The sequence below is a fragment of the Penicillium subrubescens genome (assembly GCF_028828155.1).
Source record: "Penicillium subrubescens strain IBT 31985 chromosome Unknown utg000004l_segment0_segment0, whole genome shotgun sequence".
NCBI lineage: Eukaryota > Fungi > Ascomycota > Eurotiomycetes > Eurotiales > Aspergillaceae > Penicillium > Penicillium subrubescens.
In genome coordinates this window covers 2,236,372-2,256,228 of record NW_026643154.1, presented here as the reverse complement: position 1 = coordinate 2,256,228, position 19,857 = coordinate 2,236,372, and the positions used below count along the sequence as shown (strand labels likewise).

The 19,857-nt window shown below is 49.1% G+C and overlaps 8 protein-coding genes across 8 annotated transcripts; 4 read left to right on the top strand and 4 right to left on the bottom strand.

The window, feature by feature from the left end:
- Positions 1-1,794: 1,794 nt before the first annotated feature.
- On the top strand, positions 1,795-4,140 carry N7473_005918 (CAAX farnesyltransferase subunit beta RAM1; the record flags this gene model as incomplete). Its single annotated transcript, XM_057151858.1, has 7 exons — positions 1,795-2,315; positions 2,656-2,811; positions 2,892-2,966; positions 3,092-3,222; positions 3,317-3,434; positions 3,509-3,787; positions 3,879-4,140. 7 exons carry the CDS (start codon positions 1,795-1,797, stop codon positions 4,138-4,140), a joined length of 1,542 nt encoding a protein of 513 aa, XP_057009663.1.
- Positions 4,141-7,448: 3,308 nt separating this feature from the next.
- N7473_005917 (uncharacterized protein) lies at positions 7,449-8,622 on the top strand. The gene is made up of 2 exons (XM_057151857.1): positions 7,449-7,772; positions 7,978-8,622. The coding sequence occupies exons 1-2, from the start codon at positions 7,748-7,750 to the stop codon at positions 8,349-8,351; spliced, it is 399 nt and encodes a 132-aa protein (XP_057009662.1). The 5' UTR covers positions 7,449-7,747; the 3' UTR covers positions 8,352-8,622.
- A 512-nt stretch (positions 8,623-9,134) lies between these two features.
- N7473_005916 (Short-chain dehydrogenase/reductase SDR) lies at positions 9,135-10,189 on the bottom strand (the record flags this gene model as incomplete). The annotated part of the gene is made up of 2 exons (XM_057151856.1): positions 9,135-9,246; positions 9,297-10,189. The coding sequence occupies 2 exons, from the start codon at positions 10,187-10,189 to the stop codon at positions 9,135-9,137; spliced, it is 1,005 nt and encodes a 334-aa protein (XP_057009661.1).
- Positions 10,190-10,825: 636 nt separating this feature from the next.
- On the top strand, positions 10,826-13,084 carry N7473_005915 (fungal specific transcription factor domain-containing protein; the record flags this gene model as incomplete). The annotated part of the gene is made up of 4 exons (XM_057151855.1): positions 10,826-10,875; positions 10,950-11,538; positions 11,688-12,989; positions 13,037-13,084. 4 exons carry the CDS (start codon positions 10,826-10,828, stop codon positions 13,082-13,084), a joined length of 1,989 nt encoding a protein of 662 aa, XP_057009660.1.
- Positions 13,085-13,257: 173 nt separating this feature from the next.
- Positions 13,258-13,964, bottom strand: N7473_005914 (uncharacterized protein; the record flags this gene model as incomplete). The annotated part of the gene is made up of 2 exons (XM_057151854.1): positions 13,258-13,528; positions 13,633-13,964. The coding sequence occupies 2 exons, from the start codon at positions 13,962-13,964 to the stop codon at positions 13,258-13,260; spliced, it is 603 nt and encodes a 200-aa protein (XP_057009659.1).
- A 380-nt stretch (positions 13,965-14,344) lies between these two features.
- On the bottom strand, positions 14,345-16,078 carry N7473_005913 (carboxylesterase; the record flags this gene model as incomplete). Its single annotated transcript, XM_057151853.1, has 1 exon — positions 14,345-16,078. One exon carries the CDS (start codon positions 16,076-16,078, stop codon positions 14,345-14,347), a length of 1,734 nt encoding a protein of 577 aa, XP_057009658.1.
- A 1,165-nt stretch (positions 16,079-17,243) lies between these two features.
- N7473_005912 (uncharacterized protein) lies at positions 17,244-18,924 on the top strand (the record flags this gene model as incomplete). Its single annotated transcript, XM_057151852.1, has 3 exons — positions 17,244-17,676; positions 17,732-17,809; positions 17,870-18,924. 3 exons carry the CDS (start codon positions 17,244-17,246, stop codon positions 18,922-18,924), a joined length of 1,566 nt encoding a protein of 521 aa, XP_057009657.1.
- Positions 18,925-19,171: 247 nt separating this feature from the next.
- On the bottom strand, positions 19,172-19,834 carry N7473_005911 (uncharacterized protein; the record flags this gene model as incomplete). Its single annotated transcript, XM_057151851.1, has 3 exons — positions 19,172-19,251; positions 19,323-19,641; positions 19,733-19,834. The coding sequence occupies 3 exons, from the start codon at positions 19,832-19,834 to the stop codon at positions 19,172-19,174; spliced, it is 501 nt and encodes a 166-aa protein (XP_057009656.1).
- Between the last annotated feature and the right edge of the window lie 23 nt (positions 19,835-19,857).

Below are 19,857 nucleotides of genomic sequence, written 5' to 3'. Positions count from 1 at the left end.
GTAGCCTCATAAGCCGGGCATTCTTTTTCGGATAGTAAGCACATAGCTCGAGCGAATGGCGTTGATACGGTAATACTATAAGAGTATTATGGGGCCATGAGAATTTGGGTGAGCCTATAGTCTATCTAGTATATACCCCATACTGTATGTACATACATAAATAATCTTCAGTAGTCAACGGAGTTGACCGTGTCTCTATCCCCGAACCCTAGGTCCAGTCTCATTACAACATTGACCATCGTGGGACCCCCAGGCAAAAGACGTGGGCAAGACGGGAAGGACGGTCGGAACGGGAGATCAGTGGAGCCCCAGGGAAGAAGACAGGGCAAGGGTTGTAAGGCATACAGAAGAGAATCCTAGCAGGACGGTGAGAGCGTGGCAATAGGCTGTCGAGCGTATCTAGTGTATCTCTCTCCAAGACACGAGTAGGACCGTGCTCCAAGCCTCCAACCGGATCTGACACCTGATCGTGATGCTTGGGAAATCCCATCTGAATCCTGTGGTAGTACTCCGTAGTAATATTCAGGATAGACATGATAGCCCACTCCTTCCTAATTGGATCCCGCCATGCCACGATGCTCGGGAATATCCTATCTTTCCCAAGGAACACCCCTCGTCCTGGCAGACGCTGGAGAGGAGGAGAAAAACACACCATTCATGCCCATTCTGTAGTGGGGGCTGACCATGCAGTTGACTCGCGAGGGCAGGGATTCTGTTGGTTCAACTTGATGACGGAGGGGCTGATCGATTGGTGAGATTGGGGTCGATGGGAGAGAATTGGCCCATTTGCGGACTTTGCTGCACAGCATCTCCGCGACCGATGAAAAGATAAAAAAAACTTAACTTGAGTTGAACTCTTTTTGCCATAGTATATTCACCCGAGGGTTTGGGACTTGATCAGGGTTCCCCAGGAAGGTTGGGCTTTGACAGGTCGGAAACCAGGAAATCAGTACGGAGTAATGCACATACTGTAGTTAGTGAATACTCCAATCTTGCTTGACTCTATCAGCACGCTTGGGCCTGGGGTAGTTGCACATGCAGTCTGGCAGCAAGGGAGCAAGATGAGAAACAAGCCACTCTGCAAACCCTTTGCACATTGTACACGATGAACAAATAACCAGACACGCACTAGCCACCGTCGCGTGCAGATGGTGATTCCAACCAGATAGATCACATCACAGTGCATCATGCTCGGGACGAACAGGTTATCACTGGTTGAATCCTGTTGAGAGGGGGAGGCCCCTTCCGAGGGCTTCTCCAGGAGTGGAGCTCTCCTGTTTTGCCTGTCTGACATGCAGCAGCGGAGGATTCAAGTACGATATACAGAAGCCACTCTGCACGCTGACATAAACAAGATAGCATGATAGCATGATGCAGTTCTTGGAGGAAGCTATGAGAATAGCTATACTACCCTGCTTTAGGGGTCTTTTACTAGGAGATTCTAATTAGGACTAGGATCGAGAAGCAGAAACCCAAGCACTACAGGACTATTGACAAAAAAGCAGACCTAAGAGCTATGGCCATTTGAGAGTAGAGAATCGAGGAGGATCACCATCTCTAGATCTCCCGTGGTCGACCAGATGGAAGAGACAAAGAATCTGGAATCGGGGCGGAGGAAAAGTGGGGAGAACAATCACCACCACGTTGGGTTTTCCCATTCATCGCCGCAGGAACAATAACTTCCAAACGCCAGACAATCACAAGTCAATGGACTAGCTCCCAAGGACTCAATTTCTTCCATCTCAAATCCATCCTAATATCCCCAGCTCTTCCCCTCAGAGACAAAACTTGTCCATGCCACCCATCATCGCGGGGCGACACAAACGCAAAGTTCGATTTCCAGCCGCTAACCTACCGCCTGCCATCATATCGACACCAACCACAGCCCAGCAGAGACACACAGAGACCAAATCCCCCTCTGATCTAAAGCCTGGCAAGTCCAGCAAATCCAAGCCGATCACTGCCTCCGGAATGGCCAGCCAAGAAGAGCCCCGTCCGGGGATCCCAGCTTTGTTCACACAGCCGCCGCCTATCCGCGACCCGCTCGTGACAGAGACCATCCAGCTGCAGGACGCAACCCTGAACAAGTGTCTGACATTTCTCAAGGGCCTCCATATTTCCCAACAGGGCACTCTCAATGCATCCGGGGTACCCGCCCTCCAGCGAGATGGCCATGCTGTCTTTCTCTTTGAGTCTCTGGAAGAAGAATATCCCGCTGGCTTCGTCGCTATGGATGCGAGTCGTCCCTGGATGGTCTATTGGGCACTAGCTGGATTGACGTTGTTGGGCGAGGATCCAACGCGTTTTCGGGAGCGGTAAGTGTGCATGTCGGTTTTTCGCTGGGCGTTTGTATGCCTGTCATGGCGTTATGATTTGATTCATGATTAATCTTTGTATACCCTGATTCGATGCTTGTTACTCCAGTCCCTACCCTCTTTTTTACCCCGTTGGTTCGTTGCGATCGGCAGTGATCTATCGCCTGGCTATATTTATGGTTTACCTTCCTTCCACTTTAGCTTTTACCTGCCCGAGTACTACTGAGCGTTTACTACTTGCCGCCATGAGTGGACAAGACGCCACCATGGACGGCTCACCTGCATTGATCGAGGGAAGGGCAAAAGGCTAACCCGTGATTTTTCCTTGGCTTACTTGCAGGGTACTGGAAACACTTCGTCCCATGCAGAATCCCACCGGCGGCTTTGGTGGCGGGCATGGCCAGATATCACATCTTGCCGGAAGTTATGCAGCCGTTCTCGCCCTCGCCCTAGTCGGAGGCGAGGATGCCTTTGCATTGGTCGATCGTGAAGCAATGTGCGTTGTCCTGCCCTAGCAGAAGCAGCTATCTGTTGCTTTAGCGCGTACGCCTAACTCTAACGTGCTTTTCTTACTAGGTGGCGATGGCTGGGCCGACTAAAGCAATCTGATGGAGGCTTCAGTGTTACGGAAGGCGGGGAAGAAGACGTGCGGTAAGTTAGAAAGAAAACTGGCATGCAAGCGATCATGCCAGCAAGCATCCTACAATACATCTCCCTCGATGCCCACCCGAGAAGATACGAGATCTCAGCCGCTAATACATATCCCCGTTATGCAGTGGTGCATACTGTGCGGCAACCATTATCTCGCTGCTCGACCTACCCCTGACTCTGCCGCATGATGCAAACAAAGCCCGAGAGGCAGGTTTTAAGACGTTGACAGATGGACTCGCTGAGTATCTGTCGCGCTGTAAGAACCCCCTTCCATTAATTTCCGCTGGGTAGGACCAGACCAGCTTTCATTTCTCCATTCACTAACATATCATCTTATCGCCTTCGTCCAGGTCAATCATTTGAAGGTGGCATCTCCGGCAGTCCCGGAGTCGAGGCCCATGGAGCATACGCTTTCTGTGCCCTCGCCTGTTTGTCAATCCTGGGACCCCCAGAAGAGACTATCCCCAGGTATGCCTAAGCGATGCAATATCATCCCATCTTATCACGCTAGGAAAAGTCCATCACACTAACTGCATTACAAGACACATGAACATCCCTCTGCTACTGTCATGGCTCTCTGCGCGACAGTACGCACCTGAAGGAGGCTTTTCCGGACGAACGAACAAACTAGTCGATGGCTGCTACAGCCATTGGGTTGGCGGATGTTGGCCCTTGCTGCAGTCTGCTTTAGATGGGAAGCCACAGTCCTCGGGTGCACCCCCAAGAACTGTTGGTAACTTGTACAGTCGGGAGGGACTGGATCGATACATTCTCGGCTGCTGCCAATCTCCTTCTGGCGGACTTCGAGATAAACCGGGCAAGTAAGTACCTACCTACTACTTCACCTCTACTGGAAATTATTCCCCTTTCCCATGTCCTAGCTATCGCTAACCATAAACCCCAAAAACCCAGGAGTCCAGATTCCTATCACACCTGCTACGTCCTAACCGGCTTGAGCGCAACCCAACACCACCACTACCGCACAAATACCAGCATCACATCCAGCGACAATTTCGCCTCAGCTTTCTCCTGGCAATCCTCACCGGTCCGCACAGATGATAACGTGTACGACAAGGCAGACCGCCTCGTCGCTTTTCACCCGCTGTTCGTCATTCCGCACCAGGCTGCCGCGAACATGCGGCTCTGGTGTGAGGGTCAGCCTATTGCGATCTAGTGGTTGCCGGGAGAGGCGTGAACCTTACGGATGGATGTAAGGTAGTGTGTCATGTCATGTCATCTGGAGGGAAGCAGGAACCGGTAGTGACGCGCGAGTGTGGATTTCTCCCGAGGGTTGAGTGGCCGGGTACACGAGTGTTACGGGGGGAGGAAATGGGAGAGTCCACATGATAGACTCGTGTGTTTTAGGCTTCACTGAGTGGGAGGGGGCAAAAAGTACATGATACAGGACAATCTGACATGCAGGACTCGAGGCTGGGATTATCTGGACTTTCTGACAGGCCTGCAGAACGTGGTATCCCTTCTTGTGGCGGGTCTGTTGCTTCGGATGACTATCTCTCTGTCTTCCTATCTGTCTTTCCATGATTCTTCAGTTCTGTCCCTTGAATTCTCGAGGTGATCTCAGGAGTTTTTCTGGAAACTACGCGGATAATTTGGGTCGAGTTGATTTAGTGTGGACTACTCCGTTGCCAGTCGATCGCGTGAGAGGAGCATGGAATTAACTGGGACTGATAAGCTGGAGGAGAGACAGCTACAGAAGGGGAAAAGTGCAACGTTGGGATCCGAGGCATCGCTTAGGTATTATCGTCAGGTATGATCTTCACATTGCTTGTGCTTCACGAGTATATTTTGTATCTTTAAGCTATCCTCGAGTCTCATTGTACCTCTCCATGCTACTTCATATAGATTATGAAGATCATCATGGAAACAGTATTCCGTTCATGTAGTCTCTTCGCTAGTCCCTGCTACATCCATTAGTGAGTTGTACAGTCGAGAGTCTGGCACTATAGGGCACACTAGATGCCGGAAGCTAGTAGAGTCACATAGCGAGATAGCTCCCACCAAGATATCCAGAGACCACTCCTAGTAATTCTCTGGCGAGGACGATCTTTATTTCTGTTTGCCATGATTGCAGACACACCGACATCGTCTCTTGCTGCAGGTGGCCCATTCGGGCAATTGTGCCTCGTCCACTCTCGTAACACTCGTCCAGGACCCGACACGAGCACAGATAAATCAACGCCGTCCCCCCACCGCACATGTTGCCAACTCATCACTGCATCCCCGAATGCCTGTCGAGTAACTTTGTCATGAAACTTCCCATTCGAATCAAATCCTCCAGACACTCGCCGGGGGTACGTGCATCACGTTTCTCCTTCCTCCATGACTGACAAAAGGGATACTTGCTCTCCCATCCGGATTAATCATCTTGCTGACTATCTTCTCTATCCTGAGCGGCTTGTCCATGCCCCAGACGCGTTCTGCACAACATGAACGGCCCCAGCCCCCCGCTCGGCGCCAATCATCGTTGTCCCCTAGTGGATTCCTGCAGCGCGCCTCTCCAGAAAGATCCAGCGGCAAAAAGGGGAAGAGCCATTCAGCTGGTTACCTTTTTTCCCCTTTGGAGGAGCTACTGCGTTTACTGCGGGGCACGAAAGGGAAGATGACGGGCCCAGCGCGAAACTCAAACCCGGTCATGGCGAACGGCTGAGGATTGATGCAAACTAAACCCACCAGGTCCCGCCATTGTTACCTTCTATCCGGAGAGGAGAGGAGAACAAAGCAGGACGGAGTACAGAGTACAGTACACACCTCGGCTCCAGATTAGTCTCTCTTCTCTCCGAGATCCAGTCGCTCGATAGGTTGGCGATGATCAAGTTCCATCTAATTTTCTGCAGCCGATTGCAGCAGTCGGAGCTAAGCCAGCCAGCTGTTAGTTTTCAATGCCCCGCTCGCCTCTTCTTTCTCCGAGCCTCCCTCCTGCGTCTGCTGTCTGGTCTTTGCCCCTCGCCTCTCCTACCCGCTAGGTACCAGATCCATTACGTTCTCTGCTGCCTTTCTCTGTCCTATTCCCTACTGAAAGTCTCCGATGCTAGATTCGCTGTTTAGATCGGCGAATTGTATGCAAAGGAACCAGAAACCCGTCCCTCTTCCTTTGCCCCCCCATGACCAGGATCATGGCCGAAACCCAGGACCTAGGCCCGGGCCCGAAAGTGTGTCCCTCCATTCGGTTTGATTCGACTGGCAAGTAGCTATGCCAGCACATCAGTACCGACCTTAATTAATAACCCGCCGACAAAACCTATGCAGTACCCCGCCAGATACCAGCAGAACAGCAATTGCCTTGAGAGACGTCCAGAGGCAATTGCGGGCTTTTTTCTCTCCTTGGTCTTTGGTCTCACTGTCAATGTGAGCTCTTAGTGTTTCCCGCGCGTCCATGACATCAACTGCTACTCTCTGGTAGGGATCTGCAATCGAGGCGTTGTCTCTTTCCGTGTACATCCAATACGACCTAGGGTTTACATCGGCTAGCTGTCGCGTATCATTAGACCCGTAACTTGGATCTCCGATAGTTTCCCAACGGTGAGGACCGAAATTAGCCAAGATACTGAAATTTTGAAAACAATATTAGTCTTCTGGGATCATTGCGATGCGTTGTATGTCCTCTACCCCTGGCCATGTCAAGTATAGAAACGATGATTCCGTCCTCTCTTTAGCCCATTCAGGTTTCTGCAGCGACTACTGAGACGGCGGCGTCCGATCCTTCCGCGGGAACAAACAAGAGTTTTCATTTTTACTTCTCTTTTCGGTATATGTCTCTGACACTACATTGGGTACAGCCCTTTTTTGACTCTTTGTGCGCTGTCGAGATTGCAACTGTCTATCCCCCTTCCCTGTCCCCCTCTTTTGCTAGAGATTCCGGACTCGGAATGCTGCTGGATTGGTACAGTCAACACACGGTGGACAACTCACAACATGGCTTTTATGTATCAATGCATTGAGATGCCCCACCTGTTTTTCCATAGAAGTAATTTCCGTATCGGTTGGAAGCAGTCGCCATCTGTCTCCCTCCCCCTCTCTATGATCTCGAAAAAAATTAGAATTTCCCTTGCCCCCTAGCATTTACATATTTATTTTACACAATTTCTTTCAGTGTCTGCTTCGCTTCGGTGGTACGGAGAACCGTGTGTGTTTTTTTTTGTATGTGTACATGTGGCGTGGCATCTTCTCCTGGTTCTCCGTGGATCCTCTAGTCTTTCCAGTCATTTAGTCCTCGTTCTTTCCAACTTCTGCCCCCTCGCGCTTCTCTCGCTTTCCTCATTTTCACCTGATCAGCCCAAGCCGCGGGTGACTGTGTTAGTCGTGTCTAGAACTTGCCACTCCCCTCTCCTCCAAGGTCCCACGCATCACACAAAAAACAAAGGGAACCAAAACCAAGCCAGTCCTTGACCGGCTAGCGTCACCCTTGACAGCAAACAACAAATACATCCCTCAATTCCCCAAGCCCAAGCTTGTCATTTAGGGCCGACTGAGCTGTCAGTCCTGTCTGTGATATCAGTCCACAACGTTGGGCATCAGGGCATCACGATCCGCATATCTAGATCCCGGAGGGATTTTGTGTAGCTGCATCGGCCAGCACCTCAGCCTCAGCCCTACCCGTCTACCCGTCGAGACGACAGCCAATCCATTCGATGCTGTTGGAGTAGCCGCCTCATTCTTTTTCTTGCGTTGCGAAGTCGACAATTGGGCAACACCGCTTCCCGCGCTACTTTCCGTTTCTGACACCTTTCGCTTGGACTTCCCGAAGTTTTCAGGGCCCCAAGATGTACTATATGCTTTACCTAGCAAGTAAGTGGCCAGCATATGCATAGCATTATTCCAAAGGGCATCGTATTGTTTTGCTCCGAGCAATGATCCATCAAAACGGGAGAGGGGGCCAAATTGCCAACCAATTACATCCCCCAATCTCCCGTCCAATTCCCTGATCTCCTCCAAACAGAACCAATAAGAAAACAAAATGCAAGAAAAAGAACATCTTTTAACAATTCTATAGGCCTCTGTCGCCGCCGACGCTGGCCAGAACCCACCTACGAAGCCTACGCCACAACATCAGGCTACACATGCGTTGTTCGCGTACACAACCGCGAGTATCAAACAGACGTCACCTACGAATCAGAGGTCCTCGCCCGCGAAAGCGCCGCTATGCGCGCGTACCTGATTTGCCGCAATTTCTCCGTCAACGACGGTATGTACCCGGCCGGTCATGACCACGGCGGCGTCGTGCAGGGAATCCCTGTTGCCATCGGTACGGGACGCAAGTCCAGCCGTGATGATGACACGGATACCTCTGTCAGCAGCAGTGGGGGGAGTTGGAGTGGTGGGAGTAGTCCGGAGCGGATGATGAGGGCGGAGCATGGGGGTGATTAGATTTGCGTTCCGGCGTCTGAGAGACAGACGGATTATGCTTGACGGGGATTTGATGAGCGGAGGATGCGCTGCAAATGGCTGGCATATCTGCTAGATCTGTGTATGGAAGCCTTGGGAATTGCAGTTTTCTTTTTTTACAACTGCGAAGGAGGATTGATGGTGATTGGGGGACTTAACGATGACACGACTTATGACGATGGCTTTTTGCATGCTCTGCATTGTTCGTTGAAGCATGAATTACTGCGTTTCATAGATGGAAAAATTATTGCTGTTTTTTTTGCGATGCTAATGATGATTACGATTCTCTTTATTGGACCTCGATCCCTGGGTTTGAATAATGGTGCGTAAAAGTGGTGGAATGGGATTCAGGCCCTAAGCTATGATGTGGTTCCTCGAGCGAGATCACAAGTCTGCATCATTATGGAGGCTAGCGATTGCTACTTTCTTTACGAGTGTTAGTGCTTTGTTTGGGTCTCAATTCAATCATCTTACTCAGCTCAGCTCAAGTATGGCACTTCTTGAATGGCCAATTAGAATCTTTTCAGCGATTCTGCCAAATTAAATGTTGTCACATCAGCAACATGATCCCGTGCATAGGTACAACTACGCTGCTAAGACCTCCAGAATAGCTGTACAGAATTAAATTATTTAATTGACAAGATGTGTCCAAGTAATTAACAGATGATTAAAACAAACATGAAACCTTCTAATCTAGATGTACATTAGTAGTAATGAAGCGATGAAACAAAGCAACCAGCAGAGCATGTCTGGTCAATATCAGATCTAAATATTGAGGCCGATTCCAGGTGATATCTTCTCAAGCTTCTCCATAAGCTCATTGAAGAACGCCTCTTGAATCTTTGTCCCTTTCGGGTTAGTGACAATACAAGCCGGACTGGAGAAATGAGCAAAATTCTTTCGCAATGTTGAGGAAGTTCTCCTTACCTCTTCACTTGACAATTGTCAATATACTGCCCACTGCTCTCTTTCCCAGATAGAATTCCATTTACTAAAGCACGACTGCCCTCTTCGGTGCTGCGCGCCATCATACGCTCGCCCACGCGGTTACCAAAACTTTCGTTCTCTCGCATGAGCTGGGACTTGCACCAGCTGGGGTTAGGCGTGTTGACGACGACCATGGGCCCCTTGCTCTCTTCCAGGCGTTTGGCCAATGCTCGAACCGCGAAGAGCAACAGCAGTTTTGATAAAGGGTACCGCATTGCCATGTTTGCAGTCTTCTTGTTATTTAGTCGAGAGAAGATGCCGGCTTGATTGGAAACGTCGATCTCTGCCAAGGGTGCGATATAGTGCAGGGCTGAATTCACGATCGATACTCGAGGACAAATATCGAATTTCGACGCCGACTCGCGCAATTTAGGTAGAAGCAAGAGGATCAGCAAGAAAGTGCCGACCACATTGACCGTAATGGTCTTCTCATTGTCCTCTGACAAGTTGAAAGTCGTCGTAGCAAGGCCGGCATTTGCCAAAAGAGCGTCAAGTCGGGGAAGTGTCTCCACGCGAGTAGCGAATTTCTTGACGGAAGCATAGCTGTCCATGTCGAGTTCCCAGACTTCAATGGCACTTGGATCCCGGACAGTGTCCTCGAGAAGTTTGAGCCGTGCGGCTTTACCCTTTTCAAGATTTCTGACGGCCATGATTAGTCGCTCGACCCCGAGGAGTAGGAAATGACGACTGGCTTCATAGCCGAGACCTTGATTTGAACCCGTGACGATGACCGTTTGTCCGGTGAGATCGCCTTTCTGGATTGGAAGTTCGATAAAGAGATTTGAATAGATTGTCGAGGACATGCCCTTGATGGCGGATGAGAGGGCTGCCATGATGAATTTCGGGGAAATTGATAGTTCAATTGAAATATTATAGAGGTCCAAGATGGGAAATATGTTCAGGTAAAATGTAGAAGGAAAGCCTCAAGGAATACGCGCAATTTATATGTGATATTCTTCATTCGAAATGGCCTTTGGCTAATCGCGGGGATATTATGTCCGCCATAGGGGGTTTGGGGACTCTCACAAAGGCTGCAATTGAGTCCCCTAGAAACTTTGCCGATCGGTACCACTTAAAAAATTAAGTAAAATGCGCATACATTGCTCACAAATTTCCATTCACCAACTCATTTACAAGGTAGAATAGCTTCAGCAAATGGCTTAACAAGACGGACGTCACTGCATTCCCGTGATCTACGATCTCCAGATTGGTCCCCACCCCCAGAGCGGAGATATTAACCCCGCTCCGTTTTACGAGCTTAGTAGTACCACAGTAGTAGTACTTTCGGCCCGTTCTAGTGCATTAACAGTAGGCGGTAGAGGGCATCACAATGGAGAATCTCTCATTGTGCTTATCCCCGTTTCAATGGCTCTCATCCTACAAGGAAGAGCGGCGATTACCTGGTACCTACCTAGCTCTGCTTACATAGTATCGAAAGCTCATCGGCAGTCTCGGTTGGATCAGTCGTTATGGATGAATCTTCGGCTAAAGTGGAGAAGAGAAACAGGCCTCCTGTATCGTGTGAGCCCTGTCGTACTCGGAAGTCGGTTGATCTCCACTATTCCTTCACTATACACACTAACTATATCCTAGGCTGAGATGCAACCGGCAGATACCGTGTGATACATGTAACAGACGAAAGCTTCAAGATTCGTGTCACTATGCTTCTAATGCCAAGCGAAACAATCCCAAAGCCCCCCGACAAGTTAGTTTCGATGACAGGCTCCAAAGAATCGAGGAGTTGGTCTCCGCTTCACTAATCAGTATGGGGAGCATTCGTCAATCGGAGGCTTGCTTTGCAGAGAGTGACTGGACAGGCCCTTCCTCTTTCGAGCTTCAGACTCCCCCCGAATCCGAACAGCCATCGTGCATAGACGCGAAAAGCGCACCTGCAAGAGAATCGCCCCATCTCCATGAACAGAATGGTCAAGCAGTATATATGGAACCTAGCCACTGGATGTCCATTATGCAAGAGATTCAGGATATACGGGCAGACCTATCATCGCAGGATTCACTTGCAACTGACGATCTTGACATCACGCATGATGTTGAGATCCAGCCTGATATCAACCTTGATGTATCGTTGTCTCGTGTGCTGAGTGTGACCGATGCTATAAGCTCTCTTCCACCTCAACCCACCTGTGATATCTTGCTTGCCAATTACTTCAATTCTAGGTATATGGTCTTAGGTATGCATCAAGTCCAAAGACATATTTGTGAGTCTGAGCTGACAGTGGCTTGCAGGGATTGTACACTACGGGAAGTTCCGAATCGAGGTAGGTCTCCAGCTACTCCAACCTCTAATGTCAGGATACTCAAAAGAATATTTAGTACGAAAACTTTTGGAAAAGGCCCAAAGAAACTTCCCTTAACTGGCTTGCCCTTTTGTTTTCAATACTTAGCATTTCCAGCATGTTGACTCGAGCTCCACAAGTCAAGACCGACGCAAGCAAACCCGTGCCCTCTACAAAAAATCTTCAACAAATGACGGCCTACTGCCTCGTCTCATGCGGCTACGCCACTGCAAAACAACACGCGCTAGAAGCACTACTACTGTACCTTCAGAGCCAGTACATGACACAAACACAATCCCATGCTCAGCTGTGGCTTGACCTCGGAACCGTCGTCCGACTTGCTTTCCGAATGGGTTACCACCGTGATCCACGCGATATGGCCGATATCACCAAGTTTGAGGGTGAGATGCGTCGCCGTGTCTGGTTGCACATTGCGCAGATTGATGCTTTAGCCTCGTTTCAAATGGGACTTCCTAGTATGATTCCTACGGAATACTGCGATACAGAGGTTCCGAGAAATCTATATGACACGGATCTGTCCATAGATATGGACACCTTGCCCCCTTCACGTCCTTATACAGAAGTCACTCCTGCGCTCTACGGCATCGTCAAGTCTAGCATCATGGGCGTCTTTAAGAGAATTGTTGCCCATACACAGTCTCTCGCCTCACCAAAATATGACGAAACGATTGCTCTCGATCGTGAAATGAAAGAAGCATACGAGAAGCTTCCGGAAGTCCTTCGCCGAAGGGACGTTTCTCAGTCATTCATGGACCCATCTGATATTATCTTACAGCGATGTACTTTAGAGCTACTTTACCTCAAGGGAATTGTCGTTCTGCACAGGCGATATATTCGACACGAGCCTCAGAACCCAATATTTGAGCCATCCCGCCGTTTCTGTCTTGAGGCCGCTCTTGAGATTCTACACCGCCAGGCAGACTTACATCAAGCCACTCAGCCTGGCGGTCGCTTACAAGAGGACATATGGGTGGTCACGTCCCTAATAGTGCATGACTTCCTCCTTGCAGCGATGGTGGTCTGTCTAGATCTCTCTATTAGGATAGAGGCTCTCGGAGAGGAGAATGAAGATGGTTTTGTGACCAGGAAGCTACATGCGCTTCAGGTCTCCCAGCAAGTATGGGCTGCCAATGACAACCATCTAGCCCAATCACGGCTGGCCTCGCTGGTGTCAAATTTGATGATAAAGAAAGTGGGCGAGGTACGATCACAGGCGAAGTGGAACGAAGCTACCAATATGGCTCCCTTGGCTGGTATGGAGCTGCCCTACATAGAGACCATGTCCGATATGATCGATGGCACGGAGGCTATTGACTGGGTACGATTGCTCACTCCTGAATTTGCGGCAGCTCTAACTAGTGATAGTCAATGTTGGACCAATTTTTTCAGAACACGGGGTCAGACACGACGTGATTGTTTGGCAAAAATTCGATTAAGCACCTGCTCGGCCTTGAGAATGCGTTTATTTGGTTATTCAGTCGTGGTATGGATCAAGATCATACTTTATAAGATCTAGCCGATGAGATTTTACGGTAATCTGAATAAAGACGACGCATGCTGGCTAGCTTTGACTAAAAGAAGTCCACTTATGAATCTTCATTTCCTCCCGGAGTTTGATTCAGCCTTTGGCGAAGACTGGCATTCTCTTGTCGAAGCCTTTCCATCTCCTCCTCGTATTGCTCCATAGTGTCTTCACTGGCAGACTTTAATTCCTCGATAATTTGGAACACCCGCCAGAGACGCAAAACGATGACAAGCGAACCCACTTCTTCTTCCGTTCCCCGAAGTGAGACCTGAATAATGAATGCGACGAGGATCACCGTAGAATCGAAAATATGGAACCAGTTTGAAAAGTACCTTGTTTATGTTGTTAGCGCAGTTCAAAGACGAAGCGCCTCGGATTATGCCAAGATAATAGAGTCGTAAGCTCGCCAAAGCAAGGAATGCATGCAGTTACTTACCCCGTTCCAAAGCTCAGGACTGCCACGATCAACTCCACCATGAATAAACATGAGATTACTAGACCAGTGACACCTAAAGCCTCCTCAATGAGGGCCCATTCATGGCCCACCCTATAACCGTTCTGCTTCAACTCGCAGACGTGAAGCTGGACGAGAAACTCTGCAAAGCTACAGCAGACATCTATCGTTACCAGAAGAAGGACGAGGTAATGACCCCATCGAGAGCTTAGGAAGTCGCCAGCTGATTTTCTCCATCTCGCGATGAGAGGCTCATCCTCGGGTTGAGATAAAAGTGACTGTCGGATATTATCCTCATCTAAAAACGGGCGCATAGTGGAGGTGAGAAGGAGTCTCGGTTTCTTCGTAGGAGGAATATGTGATGTTTGCGTCAAAAATTCCCTGACATCTGACGCAGGCCAGCGACGCGTATGATTGAGGGTCGCCAATTTCACGGTCACGTGGTTAAGCCAATCGGATTATCTAGTTCTTTGGAATTTAAATATCAGCGCAAAGGTTGTTTGAATTGTCTATAATGAGAATAGAATAGGCTTAAAGGAACGAATTGGCCCCGTAGGGTAGATTTTAGGAATGGATCAATCAGAACTGAATTGCGTTTCCACACCACCAGTGAAGGACAAAACAAAAACAGCAAGCCGTCTAAAGATTTATCGATAAAACAAAAAATATCGCAAGAATTTCATCTTTCATCATATCAGACAGCCATCTGTTGAAAGACTTCGGGTGAGGTCCAGAAATCACATCTCTCAATCAGCTGTTCGTATGAATCCTTGTCATTGCTGATATATGTGAGGCCATCATTTGGACCACCGAGTACTCGAAGATTATACTGGTTGGAAGATACTTGATCTGACACATCAGGCCAGTTGGGTACAGTGCCTGGCTTTCCAGAAGGCTTTCCAATTGCAGCGAAGGACGCCCAGCTGCTACTAATCTCTGTAGACAGCTTCACATCGGACGGTGTAGCCAGGAAGGAGTATCGGGTCTTCGCTTCATTGAAGACATAGGGGATGTCACTGAAATGAGGGACACCAAGATAAGTAGTCTCTTGTTTGGCAAACAGCGGAGTAAACATGGTCTGATTCAACACGTAAAGATAGTTTGAGGTCTTTTTGCCCGAGTACTTCTGGTTCATCCGTACCATGTGTAGGCTTGGACAAAACTGTGCGTCTCGAAGGAGTCGACTTGCACGGAAGTATTGAGCCGAGATGTTTTCTTTGGGTAGGTCTGAGAAAGATGTAACAGGATAGAGATCGAGAGCCTTCTGAACGTTCTGCTTTGAAAATGAAGGATAATTCGTGTGAATCAAGCTGACAACATCCCTGGTAGAATTGACCGTGGATGGCGTGAAAAATGACTCGTCATCTTCCGTCCATCCAGCAATGATATCAATATTGTGGGCGAATCGGCCAGTCGTCAAAAGGGTTGAAGGATTATCAGGAATGAATGGTGACGGAGAGGTAGGCTCCCAAGCATCAAAGCCGAAACTGGCGACACTAAACTCGTACTCAATTGCAGTGGACAACAGCTTCTTGAGTGGCAGTTTTCGGAGACAGGCAAGTTCCGCCTCACTTGTAGATGATGTGCAGTTGACCCTCCGAATCAACTCAGTTGTGTGTACTGCTGATATATTGCTGGCCGTATTTCCGTCTGCAGCGGCGTTGCCGGATTGCATGATAGCCCTCTTGAAGGGGGTCTTCTCGACATTTCCTCCGTATGCCGTAATCTGGAGACCAACCCCAGTTGCACCATCACTCTCTCCAAAGATGGTGACATTGTCAGGATCTCCACCAAAAGCCGCAATGTGTTCCTGTATCCAGTTGAGGCCGAGTCGCTGATCAAGGAGGCCCGCATTAAGAGATCCTGTTGCATTCAAGGCGTCGGATGCAGCGAAGCCAAATACACTAACTCGGTAGTTCATGGCCACATAGAGCACAGGGTAGCCTTGTTGAACGGAATTAGAGATCAATTGCCCCGGTTCGTATGCGGTGTCATAAATTTGGCCAATGGAGTCACCGCCACCGTAGATAAATGCCATGACGGGAAGCTTGGCTGTGCTTGATGTATTGGCTGGTCGATCAACACGCAAGGTCAGACAATCCTCTGAAATACGTGTGACATTGTCAAACACTTGAAGCCCCTGGATAGGGACCTTTTGCTGGGGACAGGCTGCTCCAGGTTGAGTGGCATTGACTATTGATCCATGTGGATAGGTGTAGGGCTTGGGTGCAGCGAATCGGTTGTTTCCCCCTGTGCTCTGACCGAATCGAATGTTCAGGAAGGACTCAATGTTGTCAGTCGATGTTCCAAGGTAGCGAACCTGATTGCCAACGTTGACAGTAGGCTGGGCTTGACAAAGAGGTCTTCCATGAGTGCATGGAAGTAATGAGAACAGAAGTAGTACGAAGGTAGTAGTAGTGAGCACCATTTTAGACAGGCGAAAAATCTAGGCTCCGACAGATATCAGGTTTATATTTTGAACTGATTGTAAGTCTATCTTGAACGGAATCATCTCCACATTTATATAGCTTGAACTACAATAACAAGTAACGGCCCTCTGGCAGGATTTCGCAACCAATACTCAAGTAAGATGCTCTACCAACCCTTCTTCCCAAGAGAGCAACTGCTGCGTAAGATCTCTTAACTCTACCAGTAGACGGCGCCCGACCGGACAAGGCTTAGCTTTCGGGGCCAAATCTTAATTGTAAAACATTCAGCCCCACAGCACATTAGGCAACCCACAGCATCTTGCATACCATTTCGGGAAAACGGTCAGTTTGGTTGAATCAAAGAAACAACAAACATTTTATTCTCACCACAATCAAGCTTTAATAGGAGGCTGAACTTGGTTACAACTGCGACTGTCCAAAAAATTGATTCATAAGCCAGGTTAGTAGGCAGCATCAATTAGCGGTAAGTGCCATCATCACTCTCTAATATTACCAGATAAGATACGACGAACTATCGAGAAATGATCAAAGTTCTACCTCCACCCGTGCTTATTACATTGGTAGCCTTACATCTGTGCACATTCTCTGACCGCATGTCTAGCAACGGTGACTCCAAATATATCTGCCTGGAGCGGGGTTGCGCAGAACAAAGTCATTTGGGAATCGGATTGAGTGGAGCCTGCCACAAACTGCCAGAGCTCACGCCTGAAATACAAGTCAAAAGCGTTGTGGCCAAATAGTTCTTCAACTTCCTGATACCTTGGAGGAAACATTCGCCACATGAAGGACCAGCACAGCCACATCATCGCAGGCGGTCAACCAGCACGTACCACACTGACGTCATTACCCTGGCCAAGGCAGGGAAACACTTAGTACTGATGAAATATAGGCGATGATCGATGTGCCTGGATCGGCCTGGCTTGTTGTTGATAAGCCTGCTGTACTTGACGGGAGCCAGTTGCATACTGTCTAGCTTTCTCCACAATTCCTCCAAACGCCTCTGCGTCATGATCACGATTTGACCGCGTGCTCCTTTACCCTCCTCCGTCGCCCTTCCTCGAATTATGTACATTCGCTTCCACATCCCAAGTTGACTTCGAACCCATCCTCAGCGAAGCATATAGGTGGATACAAACTGGAAACATGAGGCCAGCAGCGAGAAGCTGTGCGCCCTTCGTCCCATCGACGCGAAGTCAGCTATGGTTGCGTGGTCTTGGAACACAATCGCTTGCCGCAAGATCGAGGCCAATTGCCCTGAAAGCTTGCCTGCAAAGCTCGCCAGAACGAAGGATAGCCTCTTCATCTACGAGAGAATCTTGGACACCTGGAATTTCTCACACTTCGCTGGCTAGGCGTCCTCGAGCTCTTGCACCAAGCCAGGCGCGGTTTTTCAGAAAGGTCAACTATGTCGAAAAGATTGGTGACAACGAAAAGACAGAGGAAATATTGGAAACACTTGAAGTAAAGGATGATGAGCAGGATGATCGGCCTCAACGGCAGATATTAGACGAGGAAGGCAAGAAGTTTCCTCCACCAAAATCGCAGATGGAGAAATGGTCAGAACATATGACCCAGGGTACGTGAAGGGTTCGAAAACGACTTCCAAAGGTGGTGCTGATTGGAAATAACAGGGAAAATGTTGACGACACCATCACGGCTGTTCAAATTGATAATCCCCCTGACGACGACGGACAAGGGTCATGATAAGGGTAATTGACGCGTCAATGCAGTACTGCACAGGAACTTGATGTGGCTAACATTGCAAGCAGGTATTGAGCCTATTGCCATCCTTGTTCATCCACAGCAGCCTCTGTCATACCTAGAGCGATTGATCCAGTCGGAGGTGCCCCCTATTGAGGGAGAAACTATAAAGCGCCCACCGGCTGTATCATTCATCGCACTACAGCACGAAGACAACGCGATCAAGCCAAGAAAGAGGATCGAAGATGATCTTGATGTTGAAGCGGCCTATGATGAAGCCACTTCCAAACATGAGGGCGACGATAATGGACAGAAACCCGGAAGCGGTGCGCCAATTCAAAGACGTCGACGGTCTCGAGAGGAGGATGTTGAGACATACAGCTACCCCCCCAAGACAGACTCTAGTCTTGATCCTTTGAATGGAGAGCCGGAGCGATTTGTACGGTGGTCTCAAGCCACTGAAGTTGGAGATTTCATCCGTGATGCGGCTCGCGCTCAGGAGTTCATTGTCACAATCGAAGGTGCACCAGCGGGACTGGGACAGATCAGAGTCACGGTGCCATCATTTAATGAGCGCACGTATTTCTTGCGCATGAGGCTACGAAAGCTATCGCAGCAGATCCAGGGCATCGCGGAGATTAAACATGAATGTGACGCCATGGCGCATCGCGGAGCGCAGCGTGTCGCTATTGGCGGCTTTGGAATTCTCGCCACATGGTGGTTTACAGTCTACAAGCTAACCTTTGAGACTGACTTGGGATGGGATACTATGGAGCCGGTGACGTACCTGGTCAGTTTATCTACGCTGATGGGTGGTTATCTGTGGTTTCTCTACCATAATCGGGAGATTTCGTACAAGTCCGCGCTGGATTTCACCGTCAGTGCGCGCCAGCGAAAGCTCTATCAGCAGCACAATATTGATCTACAACTTTGGGAGTCGTTAATTGACGAAGGCAAAGCTCTCCGTCGCGAAATTAAAAGCATCGCTGCTGAATACGATGCCGAATGGGACGAGCGTGTTGATGAACAAGATGAGCGAGTCACCCAGGCGCTGAGATCAGAGCGCAAAAAGGACGACCGGAAGAAGAGCAGCAGTGATAAAGACGGCGAGGATGATGATTGAAGACATAGTGACATTTTCCCATAGATTCCATTCTGGTTAATCTGTCTTCGTGATACCAAGTCTCACAGCGTCTGCGTTCGTTCCATTACTTGCATTACCCTATCACCCTCCACAATTCCCCTCGAGACTATGAAACCGGCAAAACAAAAGCTTCATAACTCGGGTTATCAACATGTAAATGATAAAACAAATAGACCAATGCACAAATTATGGCCAGAAAAAAATATAGTCCCAAAGCAAACTACTCCTAGAGCGTCCCATTCCGCACAGGATCATAATACCCTTTCTTCGGCGACGCCGCCTCTTCAACCTGCCTAGCCCTCTTGTCTATCAGACCCAGCAAACGAACAAATTAGCTTGATCACTAAGAAAGGCGCATTTTCCTCTAGATTTCTTACCGGAGTCAGGTACAGCCCCGCCATTGTCTCCCTTTCTTCGATTCCGGTTGTTGCGTACATCACGCGAGCGGAATACGCTGTACAACAACCACCCAGCGACCCAGTTAGGGCCATATTCGCCATTTGTACCTCCACGATCGAACAATGGGCGCGTGAGGGGACCAGCGTTGCGCCAGATCTCCATGATTGCCCAGCGTTGGTGGTCTGGTCGAATATGGTGCCAGAAGAATGGAGGACGAGTGCTGGGGTCGGCGCGAACGCTGTCGAGGAGATGAGATGTATCTTGATTCATGCGGTTGTAGACCATGATTGTTTCGTCCTTGGGTGGGTTAGCTGGTGCCTTAGGTCTTATATGAGCTTCATATTGTGGTTTCTTGTTGAAAACTGTAAGGGCACAATAGACTACTTACTCGCATGGCGCGGTAATACTGTTCATGCTGTGGATCCTGCGGGTTCAGGCCAAGCGCATACATGAATTCCTCTTTAGAGACTCGGGGGCCGACGGGAGTCATGATTGTGTCTTGATTGATTATTC